Genomic DNA, 27,517 nt, shown 5'->3' on the forward strand with positions numbered 1-27,517 from the left:
GTAGCATAGAAGCGGAGTTCAGTTTTGCTTGTTGTTACCTTTGCTCGAGCGGCTCTCCTTTGCAGAGCGAGACAGCCGCTGTCTTTTCCTACCTGGCAGCCTCAGAAGTGCGCGGAGCTCCGCCGGCGTCACACTCACACGCAACCCCCAAAAGCCGGTCTAACAAGAGTCCGGAATCCCGGCTGCTCAGAAGGGAATCCCTCACCGGGTCAGCCAATAGGCACGCGCTATGCAAAGCAGGGCAACTCCGCTCCCTCACTGACCAATGGAGAGCCAGCCAAGCGTCGAAACCTCTAGGCATTGGCTAAAAGAGAGGAAGTAGCCAACCAATGAGAAACCACCCCAGGCAAGACGTCACTAAGGGGCCGGGCTATGCAAATCTGATTTGAAAAGCGGGCGGGAAATCCGAGTTTCGCGGGAGGCCCTTGGCGCGTAACCCGGCTCCTTTCCCTTCATTCATTGTCAGCGGCAGCAGTCGCCGCCGCGGCTGCTGCAGCAGCTTCCTGGAGCCATTTTCCAGGCAGCCCTACCCAGCGGGAGCGGCCGGCTTCCATCCGCTGCATCTGCCCGCCTAGCGGGCTCGCTCCTCCTAGCCACGCCGCCTCCTGGGGCAGGAGCCCCCCTGTTCCCCCCAGCCTAGTTTATTTCGAGTCGGGCGCGGGCACTGAGCGGCCGAAGAGCCGCGAAGGCCTGGAGGGGGCGGCGGCGGAGCGAAAGAGGTGGGTGGAGACTCCGCTCCGGGTGCCGAAGGATGCGAAGGGGACTCCAGCCGCACGCCCCGCCAGAGCAGTCGGCCTCGCCGCCCATGGACTCTGCAGGGAGCCCCGCCATCGCAGTCCGCCTCCCTGCTCGGCTTGCAGCCGGCGCTTTCATCCAGATCCACAGCAGTTCCGGGGCATCGGTGCTGGGGCCGCCGTGGGTCCACCCCAGCTGCTTCCCCGGGGCTGCTTGCGGCGTGGCCGAGGGCGCTCGGCCCGCTCTCCTGGGCCGGGAAGGCCCTTCCTTGGGCTGCACCCCCCACGGCCCCTCTGGACGCACCGCGTTGTTGCAGCCTGCCAGGGAGAGTGGAGGCCGGCCCTCGGTAATGCTTCTGGAGGGGAGGTGGGCTCGGCCCCATTTGGGGGGAGGGGTCCCGATGAGACTCGGGTGCGGGAGAGATTTTGCACGTGTGAAGTGGGGGGTGGCGGCTGCTATGCCACAAACTCACCCCAGGCTCTCCCCTGGCCCGCTCAGCTGCAGCCCCCTCGCCTTCCTTGGGGGCGCGGGATGGAATTAAAGTGCTCGCCCCCTTTAGGAAAAAAGTTGGGGTGCAGCCTCGCTGCCTTCTGGTTTCCCTGAAACAAAGGCGGTGGAGGAGAAGCCAGCAGAAGCCGGCGCAGCAAGCAACGTGCTGGGCTGGGACCCCCATGAATTTGGAGGAGGGTCCGGGGGCGCTTCTAGGCGGCTTCCCCCCTTCTCCGGGCTTGGCGTGCAGGCAGCATGGCCGGGGGGCAAGGGGAGGCCCTCCGTCCCGCCGGTCTCCTTCTTTCACTTCACCCCTGGACTCGGCGGTGACGTTTCGCACACGTGCGCCGAGGCCGCGTCTGTGACTGGGAGCCGGGCGAAGGAGGGAAGGAGGGGGCGCTGATCCGAGCGGGGGGAGGGGGGCACGCCGGGTTCCTCCTCTGGCCTGGGCAGCCGCGCGGAGCAACGCGGGGGCCCCGGGTGCGAGGCTGCCCGCCTGCCTCTGCGTGTATGTCGGGAGCCTCGCGCGCGCGGCCCTGCTCGCTTCCCAGCTCTTGCTAGCTGCCTGGGGGGCACTCCTGGGCTTGGAAATGCCCCTGCAGCAGGTAGGTTAGGGGGGGCGGGGGGCACCGCAGCAGTGGTCCTGCGTCACGGAGCGCCCCGACAAAGACTTCCAGTATTCAGGCTCTCTCTTCTGCAGACCGTGTGTGAGAAGTTGGGGGAGGGGGAGGGTTTTTCTCTTAAGTTGCCCCATTTCTTTTCCCCATCTTGTCGCTTTAAAATTACCTCTTCTCCTTTAACATAATTTCTTCTTGGCTCTTCTGAGTTTCTGCCTGTCACTGGAGAGGACTCCCTGGAAGTTGTGTGGCTCAAGTAACTGCTTCAGGCCCCTGTTGTCTGTATGCAACTTTATATTTAAAATTACTTCATAGGCTGGGTGTGGGGGGTGAATTTAGGCAGGCCTGGGTTTTAAAGTAGAAACTTCCACTCTTCCTCAGCCCTTCCTTTATACCAGGAGTTGAACACACTTTGGTTAACTTTGTTTACTGATAATGTGAGGGTAGCCTTTGTGAGGAAAGCAGTGTCATGTCGGAAAGCCCTCTTGTGTTAAACTGAGAATTGTGGGAATGTGGGTTTGGATGTCGCAGAATAATTAAGCTTGCTGCACCCTTCCTGGAGTCTTATGAAGCTTTTCCTGGAGGCCTTTTTCCCCTTACATGCTTGTTACAACAAATACTTGCCATGGGAGTTTAGTTCAACAGTTAAAATGAAGTTTGGATAATATCACAAGGGGGCTGTGGAGGGGAAAAGGTGATTTTCCCTCCCTCCCTCCTAGTTTGTGTCTGGTGAATAGGCTCCTTTAGAGAATGGGCAACTAGGTATGATCTGGACAGCCTGAGCAGAAGTGTTGTAACGTTGAACTGGTATCTCTTTGAGACTTGCAGTCAGGGCAAAAGAGACAGTCTGGGAACCCTGTCAGGTAGGGGTGTAACATATTCTCCAAAAATACTACTGAGGAGGAGTTTAGTTTAGATTATGACACTGATTCTTTTATATGACCTGATGAACAAATTAGTTTGGGACTGCTGCAGCTAATTTTTGAGAGTTCATAGTGCTACTGATTCCTTGATTCTTGATAGAAATTATCTACAGTTCCGTCTACCCATGCAGTTTAATGAGGTATGCCAGACTGCCACAATGAAGAAGATGGTACAAGAGGAAGCACAAATACCATGTAGTATTTGATATCTTATTATTTAGTATTGTTTAAAACTGCCACCCAGCTCTTATGTTCCTTGACAATGAACTGAGGCTTTTAAAAATAGAACAAATGAGAAATCTGATTGTGAATTACATTTTAGGTTTGCAAGGTGAACAAAAATGATGAGTGTAACTTACAATAAAAATATCCTGGAAATTCTTTTGGAAGCTGTGTACCCTAATCCAACTCAGGATAACTCTATACAGAAACAGAGTGGTCATGCAAGATTCCTGTCCAACTACAAACTGCATTCTGAAGTTATATAACAAATTTGAGCTGGTGCGATAAAAGGCTCCTCTTTAAAGCCTTAAGTCTTGATTAGAGATCCAGTATCTCTAATGTGCTTCAGGCATGTAATTTCAAACATTTAGCAGTGTTGATGGTTTTGTATCTGGAAACAGGTTGCCCAGTTGACTTACAAATAGCGTTGTTCATGGTTCTTGGTTGTCAAGTAGTAGATGAATGCAGGTGTTGCTAAGAATGGCTGTTGCTTGTTATATGGTGATTGTATGTTGGAATTTTTGTATTTGAAGAGCAATTAATCTATATTTAAATGGTAGCTGCCAAAAATGGGAACTGTTTGCTAGGTGCATATATCCTTGTATCTGTAAAAGAGTGCAGAGTTGAGCATTATCTCATGGAAATGACGTTTTCTTTTAATATGCAGGCCTTTCTTGACGTAAGGAATGTACAGCCTACCCACGACTAGTAACTCTTTTGGATTAGAGTAGTGGTTTTCAAACTTTCTGCCTTTTCAGTGTTGTTTGCACATTGTAGAATCTTCATATAATTTTGGAGTTTCTGTGTTGTGTTCTAACTTCTAAGGTATGTGATAGGTTTGTGTGCAGTGGCCATCAGAACTTGGGCTTTCTGTGTTGCCCCTTGTGAATGTCCCATAGCATGTTGCTATGGGAGATAGGTGATTGTAGGCAAGTTAACTGGCATTATGGAGCTTATTGCTGAAGAGGCAAAGTTCCCATGAACGATTTACTTTAGAAGTAAGTTTCTTTGAGATCCTGAGATATTTAGTTCTGAGGAAATACTTACAGCTGAAGTGTTAAAACTACAGTGAATAATATGTATATATAGGTCTGCTGGAAGGATTCATGTATCTGTATGATTGGACTGGTTGTACTTACTCTGAGGACTGTAATTTTAAGATTGCAGTCTCAGTTCACTTTAAGCCAAAAACGTTACCTGTTTATTGCATTTTCATATCACTCTCCATCCAAGGAGCTTAAGGTGGCACCTGTAGTTCTCCTCTCCCTTTTTAAAGTCTCAGTCCTGTGAGGGAGATCTGCTTGGAAGAGAGTAATTGGACTAAGGTCACTGTGAGCAGAGCTTCATGACAGGGTGGAGATCTGAACCTCATCTGACAGCCAGTATACCAAATGGCTCTGTGTCATTCATGTGACTGGGTATCTACCACACGTCTTTCATGTGTAGGCGGTGTAATATTTTACCAATTAGTGTGAAAGATGAAATAGTGTGTAAAATGATATCCCTAAGGGTGTTTTATCTGTCTGTCTTTCTACAGTATGTAGTTCAATGCTGCTCTGTGTGCTGGGAAAAATGTTTAGACTGTGTAATTCTGCACTTTTTATTGGAGGCTGGTTTGATTGTGTGCTGCAGAGGCATGGAAATGCTTTGTGAATCTGCACCCTGATCCAGCTAAAGAGAACTGTATACAGAAGCAGGCTTTTGTTGTCATATCGCTTGCCGGATCAGGAATTTTGTACATTCAAATGTGGAAGCCATCTAATTTCACTGAATTTCTTTCATTAGATTGCACACTTGAATGCCCATCATCCAAATTATGTACACGTTGTGCATAGATACTTTCTTTTTTAAGTACTGGATTAGGGTGAAGAGTTACTGTAATTGTGCAATGGTTCTAAATTTTTAAATTTAGATAGTAGGACAGACAGACAACTTGTGTTCCAGTGAATTTAATATTCATGTAATAGTTCTAATGGAATGTGTTCTACAGTTTGAAGATTACTGTATAGTTTGGGGAATTCAATGGTCAGATGCTCCTAGTATGTTAAATAACATCCTTGTCCATAATTCCAAAATAACTCAATTGGTAACATGTCTTTGCATATATATTGATGTTAGCTGATCATGACATATCAACAACTTAAAGGGGTGGTGGGGGAATCCAGTCTTTGCTAAACTAAGAGCCAAGATAAACAAGATTTGTCTGATTTATTGCAAGGTTCCTTCAACGTGTTTGCTTCTGTGTAACCTTTGTATAGAAGGGTGTAGATAAGTGATTAAAATTTGATTAATGTTCAGCCGTATCTACATTTACTAATTAAGAATCTATGAACAACCGAATCTAACAATCATTCACTTTAAAGGATATTGAATAACAAGTACCTTAAGTCTGTGATGGCCGAAGTTAATAGTTTTCTTAATATTGACTTAATATTATGGTTGTTGGAGTAATAACATATAAAAGAGGGGAGATGGGTTGCGGTTTCTCAATAATACAGTCTTGTATGTGAACAGTAGCAAAAGTATTTATAGTTATGGTTCATATACTGAGTTCTGGATTAGTATTGAAAAGTCCCTCCTGATACCCTTATTATTGTAAGCATTCAAAAAAATTTAATGTTTAGAGGCTGATTAGGATATTTGCACTGAAAGTAGATAACTTGTTGGAGATTAGTAGATCCTTATCTTTCACCTTGCTGTGTGGATTGAAACTAGTGAGACAGTTGGGCTAGGATTATACACTTCAATGTGGAATGAACCACTAATTTTTATTGGGGTTCTCTCCTCCATGTGCTATGAGGTAGATGTGGATAGAAAACCTTTCCCTCTGGAAACAGCAAACAACTAGGTTTTCAGTCTTGTGTTAGTCAGTGGCTCGTCTCTTTTCTTCATGGTTGGGGACAGAGGGGAGCTATCATCCCATCGGCCACTAATATGTGGTGTGTCATAGGGGGCGATACTCTCCCCATTATTGTTTAACTTCTATATGCGCCCCCTCGCCCAGTTGGTGCGAAGTTTTGGGCTTGGGTGCCACCAATATGCGGATGACGCCCAGCTATATCTGCTGATGGATGGACGGCCTGGATCAGCTCCAGATGTCCTGGAGCATACTTTTGAAGCCATGGCTGGATGGTTGAGGCAAAGTTGGCTAAAGTTAAACCCAGCGAAGACGGAGATCCTGTACCTGAGTCGCGAAAGTGTGGGTTTGGGACCCCGGCTCCCTGTACTCAATGGGGCAGTGCTTACGCCGGCTCCGAGAGTCAAGAGCTTGGGGGTGATCTTGGATGCCTCCTTGACAACGGAGGCCCAGATCACTGCAGTTGCCAGGTCCTCTTTTTTTCTATCTTCGACAGGCCAGGCAGCTTGCCCCTTATCTTTCACCCCGTGACTTAACTACAGTGGTCCAGGCAATGGGTACCTCTAGGTTTGACTACTGTAATGCACTCTACACAGGGCTTCCCCTGAACCTGATTCGGTGGTTACAGCTGGTGCAGAATGCGGCGGTGCGTGTCATCACAGGATTGCTGGTGTGTGAGCATATAACGCTGGCACTGGGTCAGCTGCACTTGTTACCATTGGAGTACTGAATCAGGTTCAAGGTTTTGGTATTAACCTATAAAGCCCTATGCAGACTGGGACCAGTGTATCTGTGGGACCGCCTGTCCCCATATGAACCCTTTAGTGAGAAACATCTGCTAAAGGTCCCTGACCCCAGAGAGGCTTGCCTGGCATCAACCAGGGCCAGTGCCTTCTCAGTCCTGGCCCCAGCCTGGTGGAACGCTCTGTCTAATGAGACCCAGCAGGATTTGTTATCTTTTCGCCAGGCCTGCAAGACAGAGCTGTTCCACCAGGCATATGGGCGGTGCTAGGCGAAGCCCCCCCTTGGACGTTTAATGGTTTTTAACTTATATTAACTGTCTTACATATTTTGACTTGTATATGCTTATAATCCGCCCTGAGCCTGCTGGTGTGGGGAGGGCGGAATATAAATCAAATATAAATAAAAATAAATGTTAGGCTAACTCTGCATAATTGCTGTCTTAAAGCTCTTTTTGGGCCCTTGATGTATTTTGCACATCTTTTGTGTGTGTGTGTTTCCATCTTTTGGGTTAAAGACTTAACTCTGAACTGTACTTGAGATTGCCTTTTGTGTTGGGATACAGAAACATCCTTCCTTGCTTTGAGCTTGATGAAGCATTTAAGTTGAGATTCCGTCCCGCAAAATAGGTGGTAAACTTTTTTCTTTAAAATAGATTAAATCTGTTTAATGAGAGCATATGCTATTGACCCCTTTGGCTTTTATGGCAAACTTTTCCTAGAGATAGGAAACCTTTCATGTCCACCTGAAAAGGAATCTGCAATTCCAGCTAAGTAGAATAGAAATTGAAATTTGCACTCAGCGCGTTAGGAGAAAGCTTCACTATGAAGTGTAGCAGTGGTATAAAAAAAGGAGCTAATGAGAGAGTATCTGTAAAAAGGCAAGTCACTTGCCAAGAAATAGCATTAAATCTATTAATGGTTTCAGATGGTAGGGAGAGATGGAATAGTGTGCAAATTGGCCATGATGTTGATCATTTTTAGCCTGAAAATTTCTAATACAATGCATTGTGAAAGTAGAAAGTTTTTAAATTAGTCTTGCATCATACAGCTTTTGTATTTAGCTTTTCTATCATCTCAACACTGACTATACAGAGGCCTTGACAAACAAGTCACTATTTTATTTTACTTCATTTATACCCTTCCCCTCGGGGGATTAAAAGTGACTTGCATGGTTTTCCTTTTCTCAGTTTTCCTCACAACAACCCTGTGAGTTAGGTTAAGCTGAGTGTATGTGACTGGCCCAAGGTCACCCGGCAGGCCTCCAAGGCAGAGTAGGTATTTAAGCCAGTATCTCTGCCATCGTGATTTGGCACTCTAACCACAATACAACTCTGGCTTGCTTCTTTTCAGAGGAGTAACTGTGTTAATCACAGCACAAAAAAGTATTTACAAAGTGTTTACAAAGTATTGTGGTACCTTGTAAACAAATATATCAAACTTTTCAAGGGGCTTAGCAATCATCTCAACCTATTTTTTTTTAGTTCATCTACATCTAGAACAGGATCTACCATCTTTGTGGTATTGTAAACCTTTTGTGCTGGTGGTAATCATTCCTTGTTGAGAATGCTTGCAATGTCCCAAAGGATAGTCTTGAAGCTTACAATGAGTTTAGTTTATATCCTGCTTACATTCGGACAACTTTCTTTTATGATAGGCGAGGTTTGAATTGGTTTTGGAACTGCAAATCTGCCATAAAATTCCACCAAAGAGAGTGCTTTGAAGTGTACCAACAAAATAACCTACCGAATGTAGGAACTATGAGATGGAATAAGTATTTGCTACAAGGTTGTTCTATAAAATCATTCTTACATTCCCCTACTCACCCAGTTTCTCATGGTAGTAAAAAATTGGTAGAAGATGATGGGAGTTTCAAATCATCTAACTTCAAAAACTGAAACTTCTGCTAAGGAGTATAGATTTCGGTTTGAGTCATGACAAAGGTGTTATAGTATCCTTTATTTAAGCAAACCCCTGCCAATCGATGAATATCCTGTCTTTAGAATGTCTTCTATCATACTTTCACAGCCATTTTAGGCCCATTTGAGTTTTTAACGTCTGTTTTTAAATGGCTGCCATCTTATGAAAGACATCAATTCCTGAACATCTTTCAGATGTTCTTTGGCTGTTTTTTAGTGATCAACGTGTTTGTATTTACTTCATTTTTATTTTGCCTTTGTCTCCAACCGACACCCAGAACATTTACATTATTTTTTTCTCTTCGATTTTATCTTCAACAATCCTGTGAGGTAGGTTAGGCTGTGTGTGTGTGACCGGACAAGGTTACAAAAGCAACTTCTTATGGCAGAATGAGAATTTGAAACTGGGTGTCCCAGATCCTAGACTTACAGGGTACCCACTACACCTCACCAACTATCATATATGGGATTATGCCTTGAATTGATAATTTATAGGTAACTGATAGGCCAGGATCCAAATAAGTTCCAGGAACATTTTATGAAACCTGTGATGGTCATAATTTTAAAAGAACCATGTCAGTAATGAGCCAGTATTAATTATGCCTTGCATGCAAAGCCTTTCATTAAATCATGTGTGGTTCTAAATTTATTTTATTACTGTGAAAGAATTCAATAACTGTCTTGCTTCCTGTCCTAAATCTGCTTTTCTGCCCAGCTGAGAACTAAGTTACACACTGCAGTTTATTTATTCTGTTACTTTACCAATTCAGCTGACTGTATACGCTTTATCAAGGAGGAGACCAGCAAGTGCGGACTTTATCTCTTTCCTCTCTTGCTGTTTTCTCATGGGGGGGAGGGGGCTTTCTCAAGAGGGAGTGGCTTTTATCTTTGCTTGGGGGCGGTAGAGGATAGCAACCTGTGGGTTTCCCCCAGCAGCCATAAAAGCAGCCCAGGGTGACTTTTTCAGTGAGATGAAGGGGTCAATGCCCTACCGCCCCCCCCCCTTAATAAGTCTAGGCTGAATTTCCAAAGTAAAGAAATCTTATTGCCATGAAGCTGTCTAGGTAGCGTAGGTTGTCACTACCTTTTAACATAGTATACCTCGCAGAACTGTGCGAATTAAAATAACATGAGGACTGTATTAAAATAACCTAAATAACTATCCTGAGCTTGGAAGAGAAAAGGTAGAATATAAAATCCTACTTAAAATTCCAATATTTGCCAAGGACGAAGGATGTTAGACTTTATAAGGTATGAGTGTGTATAATAATAACCTGAATAGTTTGTCTTAGTAAGCTTTAACTACTTGAGTGTGAAGATGTTTGCGTAAACAAATAGCTTTTTAAACTTCTTGGAGATATGGGGCTTGCATCTTCCATTCAGAGCTCACCGTGTTTTTTTGATGTGGATTTTTAGAAGTACATCATTCAGAAATATCCACAAGCCAAAGTTAAGACTTGTGTATTGTCTTCTGCTTACTCCACCAGCTGTCAACTCAGGTTCTTATATACGGTAGTTCTGAAAGATGTTGACTGCTTTTTGCATTTCTGAGGAGACAAAATTCCTCACTCATGGGACACACCTCTAAGGGATGATGCTATTTGTATTCTGGAGCACATAGCTATGTGCAGAATGTACATAAGTCCAAACAATTTAAATGAGCGTCCTTGGCTGTTCTTTCAAGTTTGCCTTTAAAAAAATCCTTTAAAATCCCTTTGTTATTTATATTGTCCATAAGAGCCATAGGTAAGTGTTGTATGCTGGCTATATGCTATCTGATGCGAGCCCCTCAATGAACTTATCTCCATCCATTGTTGGAATGCTGTGGTAGGTGATGCTTCATTTCAGTAAAATGTTGAAGATGAGCTTTTTATCCAACCCCATTAAAAAGAAATTTAAAGGGCAGAGGTCAAGTCAGTATACTGGCTGCAGACTATGCCATCTATTGGGGATATTCGGCTGTACCATACTGCTTTATTGACCTATCTAGCCCTACAGTCTTTGACAAAACTTTTCCCCAGCTACTAAAGGTGCAATGAACTGAAATGAACTCCATCTATACATTTCCCCAAGGCATCATTTAAAACCTGTCGAAGACTGGAGCTCTGTCTTGGAAAACTGTTTTGGGCTCCAGAGAAAATAAGATGGTGTAAAACTGGTTGCATTTCCTTGGTCCCCTCCCCACTTCAAAAAAATTAACAATGAGCTTCATAAGGCATATTGACTTAAGCGTGTCTAATGTGAAACCTTTTCCTAGTCTCTTAACTTTGTGGTGCTGAATATTACCACATAGTGCATAACATTCAGTGTGCATTATTGCCTTTACTGAGTTTTTGGGGTTTCTGTACTTACTTAGGAATCTGCAGTATTGAGATGTATCACTGAGCCAACTTGTGCTTGTTCATATTTAGTAGAACTTGCTTTTACATAAATAAAATTGTTCATCAGATTTGACTGAGAACACTGCCATGTTAAGAGTTGGCTTGTCATAACTTAGCTGCTTTCTAGACTCTAGTCTTCTTATGTATTGTGAATATAGATAACCTTTTATATGTGGGCAATACTTCTTTGCAAAATAACTACTTGCATAGTTTGGAGCATCACAGCTACATCTGTCCAGTACCCACAGAACTTTTATCTCTAGCTGCCACATCAGAGCTTTTAAAATATCTGGGAGCAGAGGAAACCTGATATGGTTTACCAGGAAGCAGTATACTGGGTTTTTTGCTGAAGTAACTTTAGCATCTGCGATAAAGCACCACAAATATATTGGCAGCCTGGAAGCAGGTAACCTTGCAGAACTGAGAAAGAACTGAAGGGTCTTGGATAAATCTCTTGTCCCAAAGGCCTGCCTGACTGCTAAATTTCATTTGTGAACAAAGATACTGTGAATAGTATGAGACAAGCATGTTCCAGAATTTCTTACATGCTTTTCTCCATGGTCAGTTTGCTCTCCTCTTGGCACCTCGGTAATCTCACTGCCTCGCCTGAGCTGTTGTGCTTCCTGTTGAGAAGACAGTGCAAGGAAGTAAAGAGTGCACAGGCATCTTATGAAAAGAAGCTTCACGCTAGGGTTGCCAGCCTCCAGCTAGTGGCTGGAGATCTCCTGTAATCACAAGTGGTCTCCAGGCCACAGAGATCAGTTCACCTGGAGAAAATGGCTACTTTAGGGGGTGGACTCTATGGAATTATGCCATGCCCAAGGTCTTTTCCCTCCCCAACCCCACTTTCTCCAGCTTTCTCCCTCCCCCCCCAGATCCCCAGGAATTTCCTAACTTGGAGCTGGCAACCCTACTTCACGCTGTGCTGCTGACTGCCCCAGAGAAGGCTTCTGCCATGGGAAGCCTGAGCACCCTTTACTGTCCCTGGTGCTGCCTTGCTTTTTCCCTGGCATGAAACAGACTAGCCATGGCCCTCTTGCTCTCACCTGAGCTGCAGGTCTCATGCCAGGGAGAGAGCAAGAAATTGAGGGAATTAAAGGGCACGCATTTTATTCATTAGGTATTTGCAGCAAGATAGAAGTATGCTGCAGTGTCAGGGGTACTTCAGTTCCTGAGAAAGTTTTGTGAATGATCTTCTCTTTTTGGTCCATCTAAACTTCTGCATCTTGTAAAAGTAGAGAGTAGTCTTACAGTATTGGTGTTGCTCTTCATAGGAATACTCTGCTGTCTTTGCAGGTGAAACGAAGACTGGAACTAGGAGAAAGCGGCCAGCAATTTCTAGCTGAAGGGTTAAGAACGCCAAAAGGGAAAGGGAGAGCCACAACTAGAAGTCCAGATAGTCCAAAAAGTAAGTAACGTTTTCAGTGACGTGCATGACAGTGATCTCTTACATCTTCAGAAATTTTTAAACTGTTACAGATTTTGAATCTCAAATTAAACAGATAAATCGCATATCCTTGTAGGAAAACAGCCTGTCTTTAAGGCAGTGTGTTTAATGTACTCTTCCTTGGTAAGGTTAGCCAAACTAAAAGTATGAATTCTGGTTTCCTCTGCTCTTCACATGAGTGAGGAAAAGCTAAGTGTTTCTCAGAAGTTTCAGCTGTGTATTGTTGTACTGTAAATATTATAGCTGCTATCTTGTATATCCTGTAGCAAAACAAAATGATCAAAATTGGTGCCAAGAAAAATGAAATTCTGTTTTGAGCTTGTAGTGATTTGTGCAGGCATGTCTGACTGTGGTATAATCCTGTTTGCAAGTTCCAAGTGGGCAAATAACAACCAAAAGTGCAGCAAAGATAGGGATGGCAAAGGGGAAAGAGAATATTAATTTGCATTGCGCTGGGGTTTGAAGATTAGAATACATGATAAAGGGACCTCTGCAGCCCACTGAAGTTAAGACAGCTATTTGCTGAATATGTTTTAAAATTCTGCATTAATAAGGGCTGGAAATGTGTGGCCTTTAAAAAGCTGATATGCTGAGGAGATCAATTTGTCGCTAAATATCACACTTCACACATGCACACAGTGATCTCATTATCATAGTTCTAGCATCTTGGTACCAATGCCTTCTAGGGTTCAGTGCAGGAAATGTCATTTTGAATGACCTCTGCAGAACAGGTAAGCAGCAGCCATAATTAGTTGTCAGTTTGTACTAAAGCAAGAATGAAGAAGTCTTCTTAACTTTCTGCTGCTGATGTTGGGTGTCAGTTTGAAGCATCCGTGACTGCCTTATTTTACACTTAATCTCTGTATTTATACTGTTCATGCCTCCCATTTATTCATAAAACACATACAAAGTCCCTCATGGTCTTCATTCCTCATATCTGCAGGACCACCTCTCTCCTATATTCCACCACAGCAGCTTTGCTTATCTGATAGGCTCATCCTGCATTGGGCAGGGGGTTGGACTAGGTCTGTATGGCCCCTTCCAACTCTGTGATTCTGTGAATGAGGCCTTCTGCAGGTGATGATCTGCAAATGGACAAAATCAACAGCAGCCTGTTCACACACTTTTGCTGTGTGAAAGTACCAAAATCCTGTCCAATGGACAGTGAAGCCTTGTAAATGTTCATGCTGTACATTATTACCCCAACATTCTACCTGGCAAGGAAATCTTGTCCAATGCTTTATCTAATTCAGTGTTATATGTAATGGTAAATTGGCTGTCCCTGTGTGACAGCAGCAAAACCAGCTCTCCCATAGACACAGTAGGGGGGTATTTACCTCCATGTGGCCCACAGAAAGATACGACTTTGTAAATTAACCAAAAGAAAAAGATGGGACTGGACCTCCCCCCGTTAAAAAAAAAAAACAAGCTTGAGGAGAAGTAAGGAAAAGGCAAGAGCAGCTCAGTGTCAGCTAAAGAGAGAGAAGAAATTTCCAGGAGCTTTAAAAATATTGGATGGGGGACTTTGAGGGGGCACAGTAGGATTCCAAATCAGACCCCTCTTCCACTTTTCTCATGAGTCAGTGAACGTAGATGTGTAATTGAGAACTGTCTTGAGTGATCCTTCGCACAACATACAAAACAACTCTGTAGAATTAAAAAAAAGCAGACTAGTATCAGGCTTTTAATTCAGTATTTCTTTCTTCAAGCTCCAAAATCTCCTTCAGAAAAGACACGATATGACACATCACTTGGTCTTCTCACAAAAAAGTTCATTCAGCTGCTGAGTCAGTCCCCAGATGGCGTTGTGGACCTGAACAAAGCAGCAGAGGTCCTTAAGGTGCAGAAAAGGAGGATATATGACATCACCAATGTTCTAGAAGGTATCCACCTCATTAAGAAAAAATCCAAAAACAACATTCAGTGGATGTAAGTATATTCTTTTTATAAGAGAAAACTGTTTCACTGACATATTTGTGATGATAAAAAGTACATTACATTGAGGTTGGAATTAGTTACTTGGCGGAAAGAACTTTCTAGGAGATCTTTTAGCAGAAATAGGAAAATCTAATTTACTATTTCTCAGTAATCTACTCTGTGATGCTATTTTTAAAAACAGCTATATATCTCATAATGTAGAAACAGCCATACTGGTCCATACAGAATCCCAAAACAAGAAAAAAAAATATAATCGCTTTTTAAAGGACCTACCAAATCGACAGAAATTTGGATGGCACTAATCAAAGGTATTGGAGAGAAGGCAGCATGGCACAGCCTGATCTCGGAGGTTAACAACAAAACAATGGCACTTCCCGTACTGTAACAGTGAAACTAAAGAGAACCCTCACGGGAAGGAACAACAATTACAAATTAATAAACAACTCTATTATAAGTGCCCAAAGGGCCATATGTATTTCTTATATAAATGAACCAATCAGTAAGATGACCAATTACAATTTATACAATGACTCTTCCTTAAACTTGAAAAATACAAAGGTCCAAACAAAATGTGTCCTGTATCTTCTTTAAATAAAGTAGCATTCATGCACAGCTATGTCCACACATGGTAAGGGAATCCACGGCTGCACACCCAATCTGGGGCCGGCTGAAAAGCTCAGATTTCGTACAGAATCTTCCTCACTGCAAACACTGCAAAACAAACATCTTACATACTATACCATAAGCAATTTTACATGACATCCAATTTATACAAATTCAACATAATATACAATTGTCAGCAGATATCAACAACAAACCTGTGTGGTAGACCCTTAAACGCTGTCACAATTATTCACTCCCAGACCTGAGCAGCTGTATCTTCTTTAGTTTCACTGATCTCGGAGGTTAGGCAGGTTTGGTACTTGGATGGGTGATCACCAAGGAAGATTCTGCAGAGGAAGGTACTCTGCCTCTTACTTGCCTAGAAGCCCCTTGCTGGGTTTTCTATAAGTTGGTTGCAACATGATGGCACTTTACACATACACAGTAAAAGGTATTACGTGGATTATTTATTAGTGTGTGCCTGCTGAGTGTTGGGGGGGGGGTCAACTGGAATGGCTGTGTCCATCACACCTTGCTTGTGTGTCTCTTTAGGCATCTCTAAAGGTCAAACTAACTGTTACGTTTTTTTACTACCTGAGTCCGGACCCAACTTGCTTTCCCCACAGAATACTGGTCCTGAGATAATGCATGTGAAACAATGAGGGCATATTAGAGGGTTTGGAGAGGTTCCTCTCTTTCAGTTCGGCCTTAGCGGTACTGCTTTTCAGGTCAGCTTAGACATTGTCCATCTTGCAGCATATCTGACACAGCAGTATTGATGAGAACAAAAGGAGACCACAGTCACTGATGAAAGCCATGCCTCTTGCATGGTTTAGATCAGTGTAGAAAAGGTGCATTGGGAATGAAGGCAGGTGGTTCAGTGTGTTGCCTCCTGCCCATTCACCCACCCACCCCAGACTACTACTTCTAATCAAGTTCCAGCACAATAAAGTCGAAAACTGGCTTTAAGCTGATGTTGGAGGGTTGTGGCTAAAAGACTTTGTTGCACTGGAGGTTGTTTTCTTTTTAGTGTCCAAAGTCATAGCTACTCACAGTGCTCTCCTAAGTAGTGTTGTATCCTCCTAAGCTCATTGATTTCAATTGATTTTGAAGGGTGTAATTCTGCTCAGGCTTGCACTGTAAATGAATTAGTAGCTGTTCTGAAATCTGGAACTCTTGGCTCATAGCTTATGTTCTGAACTACTGTATTGTACATGAGATGAATTTCTGATTTTCTCCAGAGATGCAATTTATATGGAAGTGGCATAAATTAGATCATGAATTGTGAGATGATTGGCAAAAACAGGAGACAATGCCTGGGCATATCATACTTTCTCTTAATCTTCTTGAATTATCTGTTGTGAAGTAATGTGGTTGGATAAGGAATGGAGAATGTGTTCTAGGCTGAAGCCTCTCATGGAATCCCCCTTTCAAGCCCAAATGAAGAAATATACCATATCCATCACTGCCAGGTCCCAAAGAGAGACAGTTCTCTAAATTGGCCGGCTAAGCTTCCGGAATAGCTTTGAAGTGTCTATTCATCTTGTTCTATAGGGGCTGCAGTCTTTCTGATGATGGGAGCATGTTGGCACACTGTCAAGACTTGTCTAAGGAGGTAACAGAACTCAACCAGGAAGAGAAGATATTGGATGAATTAATACAAAGCTGTGCCCTTGACCTCAAGCTACTAAGAGAAGATGCTGAGAATCGGAGATATCCTTTATATTAGCGGAGGCTGAATTCCTAAGGGGAATGCAGTGCTTTTTCCTGACTGCCATAAACTTTATATACTGCCAGGCTGACTTCTGGCTTATTTGAGCTTTGAATGGAAATGGATTAAATAGTGGTATGTTGCAGCACATATAAGTTTTACTAATAGGTGTAATATTTTGAAATTTAAAACTTTATTTTAAAACAACAGAAGAAGTGTTACTTCTAAACAATGACTGGTAGGGTTCTGTATTTGGTGGAATGGAAGCTTACAGTTGACGGCTGGAACTGTACTATGTATCTTATGAAGAACTGCACCTGTTTTGGGCTATATTTTGTGTCGTTTTGTTTAAGTGCTTAATTGTAAGTAAATAGCGGGAAAGTTTGTTTTGTATTTGTAGCTGTTAGGATGGGTTGCCTTGATCTGCTTCTGCTTGAGAATGTATAACAGGACATGCGTTGGATATGGTTCTAACACTTGGTGTATAAAATTTATACAGTCTTGCTGCTGAACCAAATTGACCTATCACCATAGCTGGAAAACCATAGCCATCTATAAATTGCTTTGTGTGCATTCTCAGTCCTGGCTACGTGGTTTTCACTCTTCATCAGAAGCTGACTTTATTTTGTAGTTGCAACATTTCTATGATGTAGTGTGCCAAGCAGGACTTGTTATGAGGTTGATGGGGGAACAAATAGTGTTTGAAAAACCTAGGTTGGTGTGCTAGTACTTGTGATGGAAATGCTACTTCTGAGGAGTTCTTTAACATGGTTCACATTAGCTTATATTAGATATGAAGATATTCGAGAAATTAGTAGCCTTAAAGACCAAACTGTCATAGTTGTGAAAGCTCCTCCAGAAACAAAACTTGAAGTGCCTAATCCAGTAGAGGTAAGAATAGTTTTTCTTGTACATAAAACCGCATGTTTATTGATTTCCCTTTTAAACCAACCAGTCCATTTTCAATAATGCATGGAAATTGCATTTGTACAAGCACTTGACTGTTTTTGGGTACCTGGAGCTTGCAGCCACTGGGAAGTTAAATCTTCCATGCTGATCTTTCCTTGGGATCATGGGATCTTGGCTTTCCGTTTGACTTTCTGCCTCTTTATCTTCATTATCTTGCTTGGTGTCCCCACTTGCTTATTCTGTTCCTTTACAAGGTTTCTGCTACTAGCCTTCTGTGGTTTTTCACTAGCTAAGTGATATTGCCTTATACAGTGCTGCTCACTATGCCCGGAAGAGCTTTCGTATCATGTTTCTCTCTCTGATTCTTCAATCCCCCCAACATTTGTCAGCCTCTACTATACCATTCATCAAAGATAAACAATGAGCCTTCTGGGATTCTGTTAGGTCTAGGGGTGTACTACTGTTCCAGTAGCAAGAGAATAATATTTTGGATGCTGCTTTTCTTAATTTTCTGCACAAAATTGTGCCAAGGTCCAGTGAGTGTTCTGGCTGGGCTGGTAATTTTTTTGATGAGAGAAAGATTCCAAGTTGCAAATATGGATTTTATATAGTATGCCAGCTGGATAAACTGTCTTGCTGGCTTAACTTTGGCAAGAGCACTCCCCATCTCCTCAATGCAAACAGAGAAGATGCAGGCACAAGGACATGCTCACATTCATCACTCTCAAAGTCCAGAGTTGGGAAATTGAAGAGTGGGAGGTAGACCTTGAGGAAGCACAACTGCTCAATTCTCCAGGGGATCAGGCAAGTGCAATGAGGGCTGACCATGTTGCCCGCATGGGGGAGACAAACTTTCTCTGTTCATTGGAGGGCATTAGAGGAGCCTCATGTGAGAGGTCTGGTCAGACTGCCTCATTCTTGGCCCAGTAGTTCAGAGGACAGGTGGTGCGCAACTTGCAGGACTCTGAGATGTAGTCCCTGCACCAAATCATGGCTCATGGGCCTCACCTTCCTAGAGGCAATGAGTGTATCCCCACTGGCCTCCATCTCCATGGATAACTGGGACTGGCCATGGGAGAACTCTGCCTAGAAGGGGAGATACAGACAACAGCAGAGCTGCTCTTCCCTTCCTCCTCCTCCTCTACTGGCCGGGTGCCCCTCTTGGCCTGCATTTGCTGCACCCTCCGAGAGAACCTGTTTCTCAGGCTGCTCGGTGATGCTGCCCTTGATGCACTGGTTGCACATGGTCCTCAAAATGCTCGGTGAGACATTGCACACAGGACTCAATGCTCTCTTGCAGCTTTCTCATGAGTGAGTCCACTGCTGAAACAAGGTCTGCATATCCTGTGCCTGGGTACAGAATGGTGGCCCTCTTCTTCTGAAGCACTTAGATTAAAGCAATGGCCAGACCCAGGTCAGACAAAACTGTCACAGTGAAGTCCTTAAAGGGCTTAAGGACGTGCACCATCTGGGACATGGTCAGCCAGTCCTCTGGGCTGAACTGACTCTCCTCCCTCGTAGTGTCGCTCTCTGAAAGCCACATTGTGAGGGTGACCTGTGCTCCACCAGATGCTCAAGCATGGTGTGGGTGGAGTTTCAAGGAGTGCTTACATCATTGGCCTGCTTCTGGTGTCATTGATGGATAGTCTACATGCTGTGCAAGAAGTGACTTGTGATGTGCCATTATCTCATGATGCACTGGAAGTCACAAGTTGCAGCATCCAGTCTGGGATCCTCAGGAGTCAGACCCAGACACAGTGCGTCCTTCACTGTGTGGTGATGTTTGTGGGTCATGCAGTAAATATGACTGAGACCCACTTGCAGCGCTGGTGCCCTGATGTTTTTGCCACCATCAGTCACCATGTATCCTGTAGTGATGCCCCTGCCTAGCCACCTTAATAACTGGGTCTCGATGGCAGCAAAGATGTTGTCCTCCCTTTGAACCTCATTGAGAACCTCAGTATGGACCAAAACCTGGCAGTAGCCAGCCCAGCGGCCCCCCTCACCCTACCTGACACTAGTTGTTCCATCCCCACCTGTTGGGAGGTCATTGGGTTGCCACCGGTGCAACAAGAGGTACACATGCTGCAACTGAGGACTGGTCCAAATGTCTGTTGCAAAGACCACACATCTCCCATTATCATTATCACATAGATCCAGGCCCTACACAGCTGGCACTGCCCATTTTCTGGAAGTGATCTTGGATGATGGTCATGTACAGCCCTGCAGCTCTAGGCCACCCCTGGAGGTGCTTAGGGTAGATACACCACAACAGGGGGGGGGGTGGAGAATGCAGAACGAGATGGCCAAGGACGAAGAGTTTGAAATGGCAGCACTCTGAGGGGCATTTCCTTCATTTCTTCCTCTTCTTCTGAGTCCATGCGCTCCTCCTAACTCTCCTTGGAAGGCCTGCTATTGGTCACCAGCAGCAAGCCTCTTCTCTGGTTCTTCCAGCATCCTCTGAGTTCCTGGAGTGAGCCCTAGGACCAGAAGACCCATGTCCCTGAAGGAAGGGCAGCCTCAGCAGCAGGCCCTGCCTAGTGCCCACTCCTGCCTCAGGCACCTATGTGGACAGCGCTCCAGCGGCAGCCTCAGCAAAGAGGACCTTGCAAGGCCTTTTGCTTTCATCAGCTGAGCCAGATGCTGGCTGTTGGAAGGCAACTGAGGAGCAGGCCTCCACACAGGTGGAGAGGGAGGCAGCAGCCCTCCACTCTGCTACTCTTTCACCTTTCCCAAAGGGCCCTGCTGGACTCCTATCACTTATTCCTTCCCCTAGTACTGACTGGTACTTTTACAGAGTAGACCTACTCCGTTCTTGAAACCCAGAGACTAGTAAAGGTCAGCCTATGGCTACAAACACTACTTTTCTAACATGGTGAGCAGCCTAATTAATTTTTTTACTACGGGCCTATTTTTCTATTTTACAGCAGCAAAACCTGCCCTTTTCTTAATGCCTAAGCCTCTTTAGGGGGAAACTGTTTCCTAAGCTGAAAATTAATGTGTGTGTGTGTTTTTTAAAGGACCATGCCTCACCTACATTAAAACCTAGGAAGAAATTTCCCTCACACAACGACCAACCAACACAACCACACAAAACCTCCACTGAATTAACAGCAAAAAAGCAAGCAAACAACTGTTTAAAAATTAAACTAAGAAGAAAAACAACAATACTCAAGAATGCAGGCAGGGAAGGAAAAAAATACAACAGGACCTTCCCTCCTCTCCCCCAGGCAACAACTCCTAATGATTTAAATGGAAAATAGAATGCAAAATAACTTTTAAACAGCAGCACCAAATGCAAGTTTTAAAAGGTAGAAAATAAAATCGATGCTGCTCCTCTCAGCAACAGAAAGAATTACATATTTTTTTAAAAAACTATACAAGAAGCTGCCTTTAATTCAAAACCAGTTCACCCTTCCCCAAATAAAACACAATAAATTTTAAATGAAGTTTTTAAAGGAACCTGAAAGAAAAAGTCTAGTCTTACTCCCCCCGCCCCCCAACACACAACCCACCACCAGGTCGTACTGAATCACACTCTTGGTTCATCAAAGTCATTATTGTTTACTCACACTGGCAGCAGCTCTCCAGAGTCTCAGGTGGAGATCTTTTGTATCATCCACAACCTGATCCGTTTAACTGGAGATGTTCGAGATGGAATCTGGGGCCTTCTTCATACCGAGCAGTCGTTCCTTCCGTGAGCCACGGCCTCTCCCCAAGAGCAGCACAGATTATTTCGAGATTAATCCTAGTTAATTTTCCAGTAGCTTAGGACTCTTTCTCAAGTACATATATTTAAGAGGGAAATCTTACAATTTAATACCCATAGTTTGATATAAAGTATTTGCCTGAAATCAAGGTACTTCTTCCAAGGAGGCTGGGATGAGAGTCCCCACCCAACTAGTGTATAATATTCATGCCTGAATGAACAAATTGTTCAAAAAAGAGGCAATTTATGTAATATTTCTTGTCTCATTGAAAGTATACTGAATGCTCGGAAAGCAGAAATGCATTACTTTTCTATATGGACCTGGTTTCAATTGTCATATCAGGCTTTATTAAAATGAGCCATAACTCATTTTAATATGAGTTATGGCTCATATAATGGCTCATATAACCAGTAAATGCTCATAAAATGAGCATTTACTGCTTACAATAAATAACCTGTTGAAGGACAGTATGCTGAAGATCAAAGTGCTTTCTCTCCTCAGAACAAGCGGATTCACTTATCTAGTACCCAAGGACCTATTGATGTTTACCTTTGTTCAGAAGAAACTGACTGTTCTAGTCCAGCGAAAACCCACAGTCAGGACCACAATGGAAATATCTCAAGAAACATTTCCAAAGGTAACTTTTTAAAATTGTCTTGAGTTAAGATAAGATTTCAAGATAAGAGTTAACTGAATTTGTAATTTGTTTAGTGAATTTATAGACACCCTTTTGACAAAGCCCCCAAGGTGGTTTACAACATTGGTTCCCAACCATTTTGGTATGGTGACCCACAATTTCAAATTTACTTGGTACGGTGACCCACTGACTTATTGTTAGATGAATTTTGGGCCTTAGGTTTTTGGCAGCTATGATTGCCATGCATTTTAACTGCAAGTTTGCTCATTTTATAACTATTACTTAAGTTACCCAAGCAAAAATTTACATATCGCATCTGTTACTGTGAAATTTGCTGAAATACTTATTGCACTTATAAAGTTATTCACAGGCTTTTAAAAATGCGAATGTGAGAATGCAACTATCTGATTGCAGGTTATAGCTTCATGAGGTATAAAAAATAATTAAAATGTATGGTTACACAAGCTGCATTATATATAATAAACTAAGAACCTTTAAATAGTTTTATTCACAATAAAGTCCATTTTGGCTTGTATCGGTGCATAAGGGGCATGAGATTGTAGGTAAGCCCTATTGAATTAAATAGGATTTATTTCGAAGAAAACACACAGAAGCAGGAGGGGTTGGTCAGTTCCTCACCTGGCCATACAAAGTCAGGGACCCAGCCCCTGCCCACCCCAGTTTCTTCTTCTCTAAAGTAGAGATTGAGAAAGCAGAACATGGAAAAGAGGCTATGGTTTACTTGGGTTGCTGCCTATTTAGCAGAAAGCTTCAGATTCCAAACCTGAAGTTCCTTTCTTTCAGTATTGTTTCAGTATTGAAGGATTCCCCTTTTTATTCCATTTAACTTCAGTGGTACATTTCTGTTTTGCTGCAGCAGAAATGGGATGTACTAAAATGAGTGACAAGAATGTTCATTGGGAACAATGAGAGATGCCTGAACCAACCTGAGATGATGACTTGCATGGGCTCCATGATCATAGGATATAGAACCTGCAAAGAAAATGCAGAAGGGATTTTGAGAAACCTGCTCTGGGCCTAGAATGATAGCCCCCAGGGTGGAATAATGGTCCCTGGGACCAGATAAACTGCTCTGGTAAAGGAATGACAGTCCCTGGGATTAGCATAAGTGTTCTGCAATTTGAATGACAGTCACCAGAAAGGAATGACAATACCAGTACTGGTATCAGTGCTCTGGGACTGGAATGGCAGCTCCTAGAGTAAGGTGATCTATAACAGGAACATGGAGGGTAGGAAGGAAGCAGACTTGGACACTGTGGGGCTCTAAGGACAAAAAGTGAAGGGGACTGCACTGTTAACAACTATAAACCAAGGTTTATAGTTGTTAACAGTGCAGGTGATACCAACTATATGACCCTAGAGTGGAAACAGAACAGCTGACAAGCAGGGTAAATAATGATTCAGGGATCACTGCACAACCTCCAGAAATATTAATTAAAATGTAGGATATGTCATTCTACTCTAAGGTTTGTGATTCCAGTTGTAGGGACCATCATTCCACTTTGAGGTCTGTCATTCTAGTCCCAGAACACTGACTTCACTCTCAGGAGCTGTCATTCTACTCAGGGGGCTGTCATTTCAGGCCCAGAACACTTATGCTTCTTCCAGGGACCATCATTCCACTCTGGAAGCTTTCATTCCAGGACCAGGGCAGGTTTCTTAAAATCTGTTCCACACGTTCTTTGAAATTTTCTGTGCTGTTATCATGTATTTCATGTAAGTCAGTTGGCATTCCCAGCTCCCATTATATCTAATGAGCCGTCAGGCATCTTCCATTATTCTCAGTTGGCATTCATTTTTAGTACATCCCTGCAGAACCTGTTGCTTAAGAGGAGGAAAAGAAAGACGACCACAGAGCCATCTGCTACTGTGCTGTGCAGGAATGGATGTGTGCTGCTTTCCTGGGCAACTGCAGCAGCAGCCTTGCTCTGATGGACTGTTTGTCAGCTGGCTGGCTTGAAGTGCTCCACCCCAAATATTCATCATGAGTTCGGCTGAGCACCAGGCAAGGAGGGGCAGAGAATGGCCACCATTAGCCTATAAGAGCCTGTGGCCAACTTCCAAATACTTCACAATGCACTTTTGGGTTGGGACCCTCAGGTAGGGAAATGAAATCAATAAAACAATGAAAATTATAAAGCCAGTATCAGTAGTGGCTACAGTTGAGCTGCACAGTCTCTCAAGTGTGATTTAATTAATTTTTGCATCTCCAAGAGCCAGGCCTACTTGCTCTGCCCTGTGCTTAGCAGAATGAAGAAGCTGTGTAGCAAGTAAAGCATAGTAAAGGTTCCAAACAAACTGACTGGTTGGACTTTTAAAAACATGGAAAAATCTCTGTGCAATCCTCATTTTTATATTTTCCTTAAAAAACACTATTTCTGTTAACAGAAGTGACTTCTGATCATCCTGGAAGCGTCACCTGTTCCGTTACTACAGCAGCCATCTCCCCGTTGATCTCTCCAACTAACTTTCTGCAGCAGACAGAGGACCAAATTCCTTCCAACTTTGAAGGGCCGTTTGTAAGCTTGCTGCCTCCATTACTTCATGATGATTACTTGCTCAGTCTCGGTGAAGAGGAGGGCATCTGTGACCTCTTTGATGCTTATGATTTGGAAAAATTTCCTGCACTGGTAGATGAATTTTTATACAGCTGATTATTCCTTGTTTCCCCATAAAAAACATTTTTTAAAAATGGAACTAGAATACCTGCTGTAATTCCCTATTGCTTATTCCCTTGCCTCTTAACCATTGTTCCATTTCAGGAATAGCATGTAAAGTGCTGAGAATTTTAAAGAACAGTCCAAATACAGAACTGCAGGCTTTCTTGTCTGAGTTAACTTAACCCCAAATCCCAGTTATTTCTGGTCTGGCAAATTTATGTTAGAAATGCACACAAATGGAGGAAATATACCATTCTCTCAGTCTTGATTTCTTACCATGACTGAAAGCTTCAAGAAGGGCTGGAAAAACTGTTTGTTGCATTAAGCAATTCTTCCTTAATATTTCAAACTGTGCCTTGTGTGAAGAGTGCATGTCTCAAATCTTCAATTGTATCTACAGTAATAAATACAACACGCGTATGTATGTGTTTTGTAAAATACAAAAAGTTGTGATATGGGTTTCTTCCAAACTTGCTAGGAATGTTTAAGCTGTTCTCACTGCTCCATTTCTGAGCTAATATACCTATTGTCTCAGAGGGGAGAGATGCATTCTTTTTCTCTAAAATATACTTTAAATGTATGGTATGTTGCAATCCTGGTTAAAACAGAGATGGCTCTGATTGCGCACAGTGCAAATAGAATTTTGGTTTTTGGTAAATCTGTTCAGGGGAAGGAGAAGAATGAACCCAGACCTGTGATCATTTCCCTAAGCGCCAATTGGCCAAGATCTCATTGTTTATCATAGAGATGCAGCAATTAGAGTAGGAAATTAAGTAACAACTACTTATGTGCGACTCTCTAGCTGAACAGAAATTGGCTTCTGTGTGCATATAATCCCTAGCCTGGACCAGGACGATCATTCTCTTCCTCCCTCTTTCCTTTCCAGATAGTAAATGAAAGTTTTTAAAATTATTTGTGAGGAAATGATTTTTTAAAAATATTAAACAAAGATGCACAGGTCAATTTTATTATCCCTAATGTGCAATAGAAGATGGTACATAAAAGTTTTCTGGTACAAAATGGGGCTTTGCATTAAGTGCCTCCTACAATTGCACTGTGGGCTTTTTCCTCTAAGGGATGCTCTTTTATGTCAACCTTCACTTATTTACCACGCTGTGTTCTTTCAGTGGGTTCGTTGCCTGCCTCTGGGTTTGGGAGTTGATACAAAGCTGACATTTCACCCAAAATGAAAACATAAAAATATACTTGACGGTACTCAATTGAGTTTAATTTATAAGCTCTTTGTTAGTAGGGTATGTTTATTTTCTAAAATTAGTAGTATTCATGTGTCTTAAAATGTTGCCATGTAAGTAGTTGACTATCCCAAGCAGTTTGCATTTTTTCCCCTATCTGATGCTTAATAAATAAATGTTTTGTGTGTTTAAAATATATGTGCAGGTTTTCTGGTACCACTGAGATGCTGCTAATAGACACTCTCAAATGAAATGGTTGAGTAATAATATGAAAGCTAATGAGTAAGCCTTGGAATATAATTGTGTAAAAAGGACAACAGATTAAGAACTGTTAAACAGTATTAAGTATGTTTATAACTGTATAAAACATGCATAGTTCATTATTTAATTTGTGTGTTCTTAGACTTTAGTCATCTAATAGTTTTGTACAAATAAGAATTAATTTGTAAACCTGACCAGAATATTTTGTAGCTGGTTTGTAATTTCTTGAGACACTTAAAATATGGGTCTGTACATGAAAAAAATACAGTATTTAAAGGGTTTTTTTGTCCTGTAGAAGGAAGTAAAAGTTGTGTGAGCATGGATGTTTTTATGGAATGAAGGGGGAAGAATGAAATGAAGGGGAAAAAAAGTTATGCTATTTTGTACAAATGACAGACATTCCCCAGCGTGTGGGGTAAAATACTAACCTTAGTATAGCTTTGAATTGTATGCTAGTTCTAAAAATCTCGTGTAAAATAATGTAAAAAACAAAATAAAAAATAGCTTTGCATTTATAGACCTGTTCTTCAGCTGTGACTTTGCCACTTCATATATAAAAATATATAAATATATATAACTGATGATTTTTTATGGTAATCAATAAAAAGCTTTATATCCATATATGAATGTTGCCTCATGAGTTACTGATTTGTGTTTGGCGACACCACTGGGCTTGAAATCCCTTTTATTCCAGTGAAGGCATTTTCAGAGGTAGTGTAAAAATAACACACGCATCTCAGCAATATAGGCACTCGTGCTTTCTCCATTTGAAAGACAGCCTGGCTGATGCAACAGGGAATGGCATATCATAACTAAGCTTTACTCCAGATGAGTTTAAGCTGAGCATGGTCTGTTTATCCGTAGTACCAAGTCAGTAAATTCTGCAGAGCTGCTTTCTGGTCTGGTGTGCCATTTCCTCATATGGCATTGGTATGAACCCAAGACACTGCCTGAACTGCTGAAGGAGGAAGAGCTTGTTAAATATACCAACCTCAAGCTGTGCCTTTGAGCATATACAGAATTGAACCACCACCACAGGGAATCAGCTTTGTGAAGGATTTAAAGCCAGGTAATAGTAATTGGTGTTCCTGGTATTTTGGATAATTCTCCTGGCTAGGAAAGTAAGATTCTAGGTAGGTCTCTAAATTTCTGGTTGAGTGACTTTAGGAACTGTTTGTTTAGTCTGCCTCCAACCAAGTCCATTTAGGCTGCTAACATTTTTCCTGTTGTGGTGATTGGGTCCAGTTGAAGCCGTTATTTGTTGGTGGAAGTAACTGAAGAGACTGGGCTTCCAAATGGCTGAGCAAAATGGATGTGCTAAAGAACATCTCTTCATTCCCTGCAGGTGATTTGTACATCCAACACTATAACCGAGTAATAAGACAAGAGTAAGACCAGTCATGAAAGACTATTGGTCTGATCTGGGCAGTCACAATTTTCTTTCCTGTGGCCAGGGAGATGTCCCTGGAAAGCTGACGTGGACACTGAGGTCCTGTTGCTTGCCCACTCCCGCTCTGCTATGCAGAAGTCTGCTTCCTCTGAAC

The 27,517-nt window shown here is 42.8% G+C and overlaps 1 protein-coding gene across 1 annotated transcript; it reads left to right on the plus strand.

Annotated features, from left to right (window-relative positions):
- The first annotated feature begins 1,668 nt into the window (after window positions 1–1,668).
- Window positions 1,669–27,362, plus strand: E2F3 (E2F transcription factor 3). Its single transcript, XM_054986008.1, has 7 exons — window positions 1,669–1,829; window positions 12,180–12,291; window positions 14,040–14,259; window positions 16,426–16,584; window positions 17,359–17,473; window positions 21,703–21,838; window positions 24,248–27,362. The coding sequence occupies exons 1-7, from the start codon at window positions 1,815–1,817 to the stop codon at window positions 24,511–24,513; spliced, it is 1,023 nt and encodes a 340-aa protein (XP_054841983.1). The 5' UTR covers window positions 1,669–1,814; the 3' UTR covers window positions 24,514–27,362.
- Window positions 27,363–27,517: the final 155 nt, after the last annotated feature.

This window comes from Eublepharis macularius, chromosome 7 (assembly GCF_028583425.1).
Source record: "Eublepharis macularius isolate TG4126 chromosome 7, MPM_Emac_v1.0, whole genome shotgun sequence".
Classification (NCBI taxonomy): domain Eukaryota; kingdom Metazoa; phylum Chordata; class Lepidosauria; order Squamata; family Eublepharidae; genus Eublepharis; species Eublepharis macularius.

What these genes read in the sequence shown, in the direction of transcription:
- E2F3 (XM_054986008.1), top strand. An exon ending in GAAGATGCTGAGAATCGGAG is followed by an intron (nt 16,585 to 17,358) that starts ATATCCTTTATA and finishes AACATGGTTCAC; the next exon opens with ATTAGCTTATATTAGATATG. An exon ending in AAGTGCCTAATCCAGTAGAG is followed by an intron (nt 17,474 to 21,702) that starts GTAAGAATAGTT and finishes TTCTCTCCTCAG; the next exon opens with AACAAGCGGATTCACTTATC.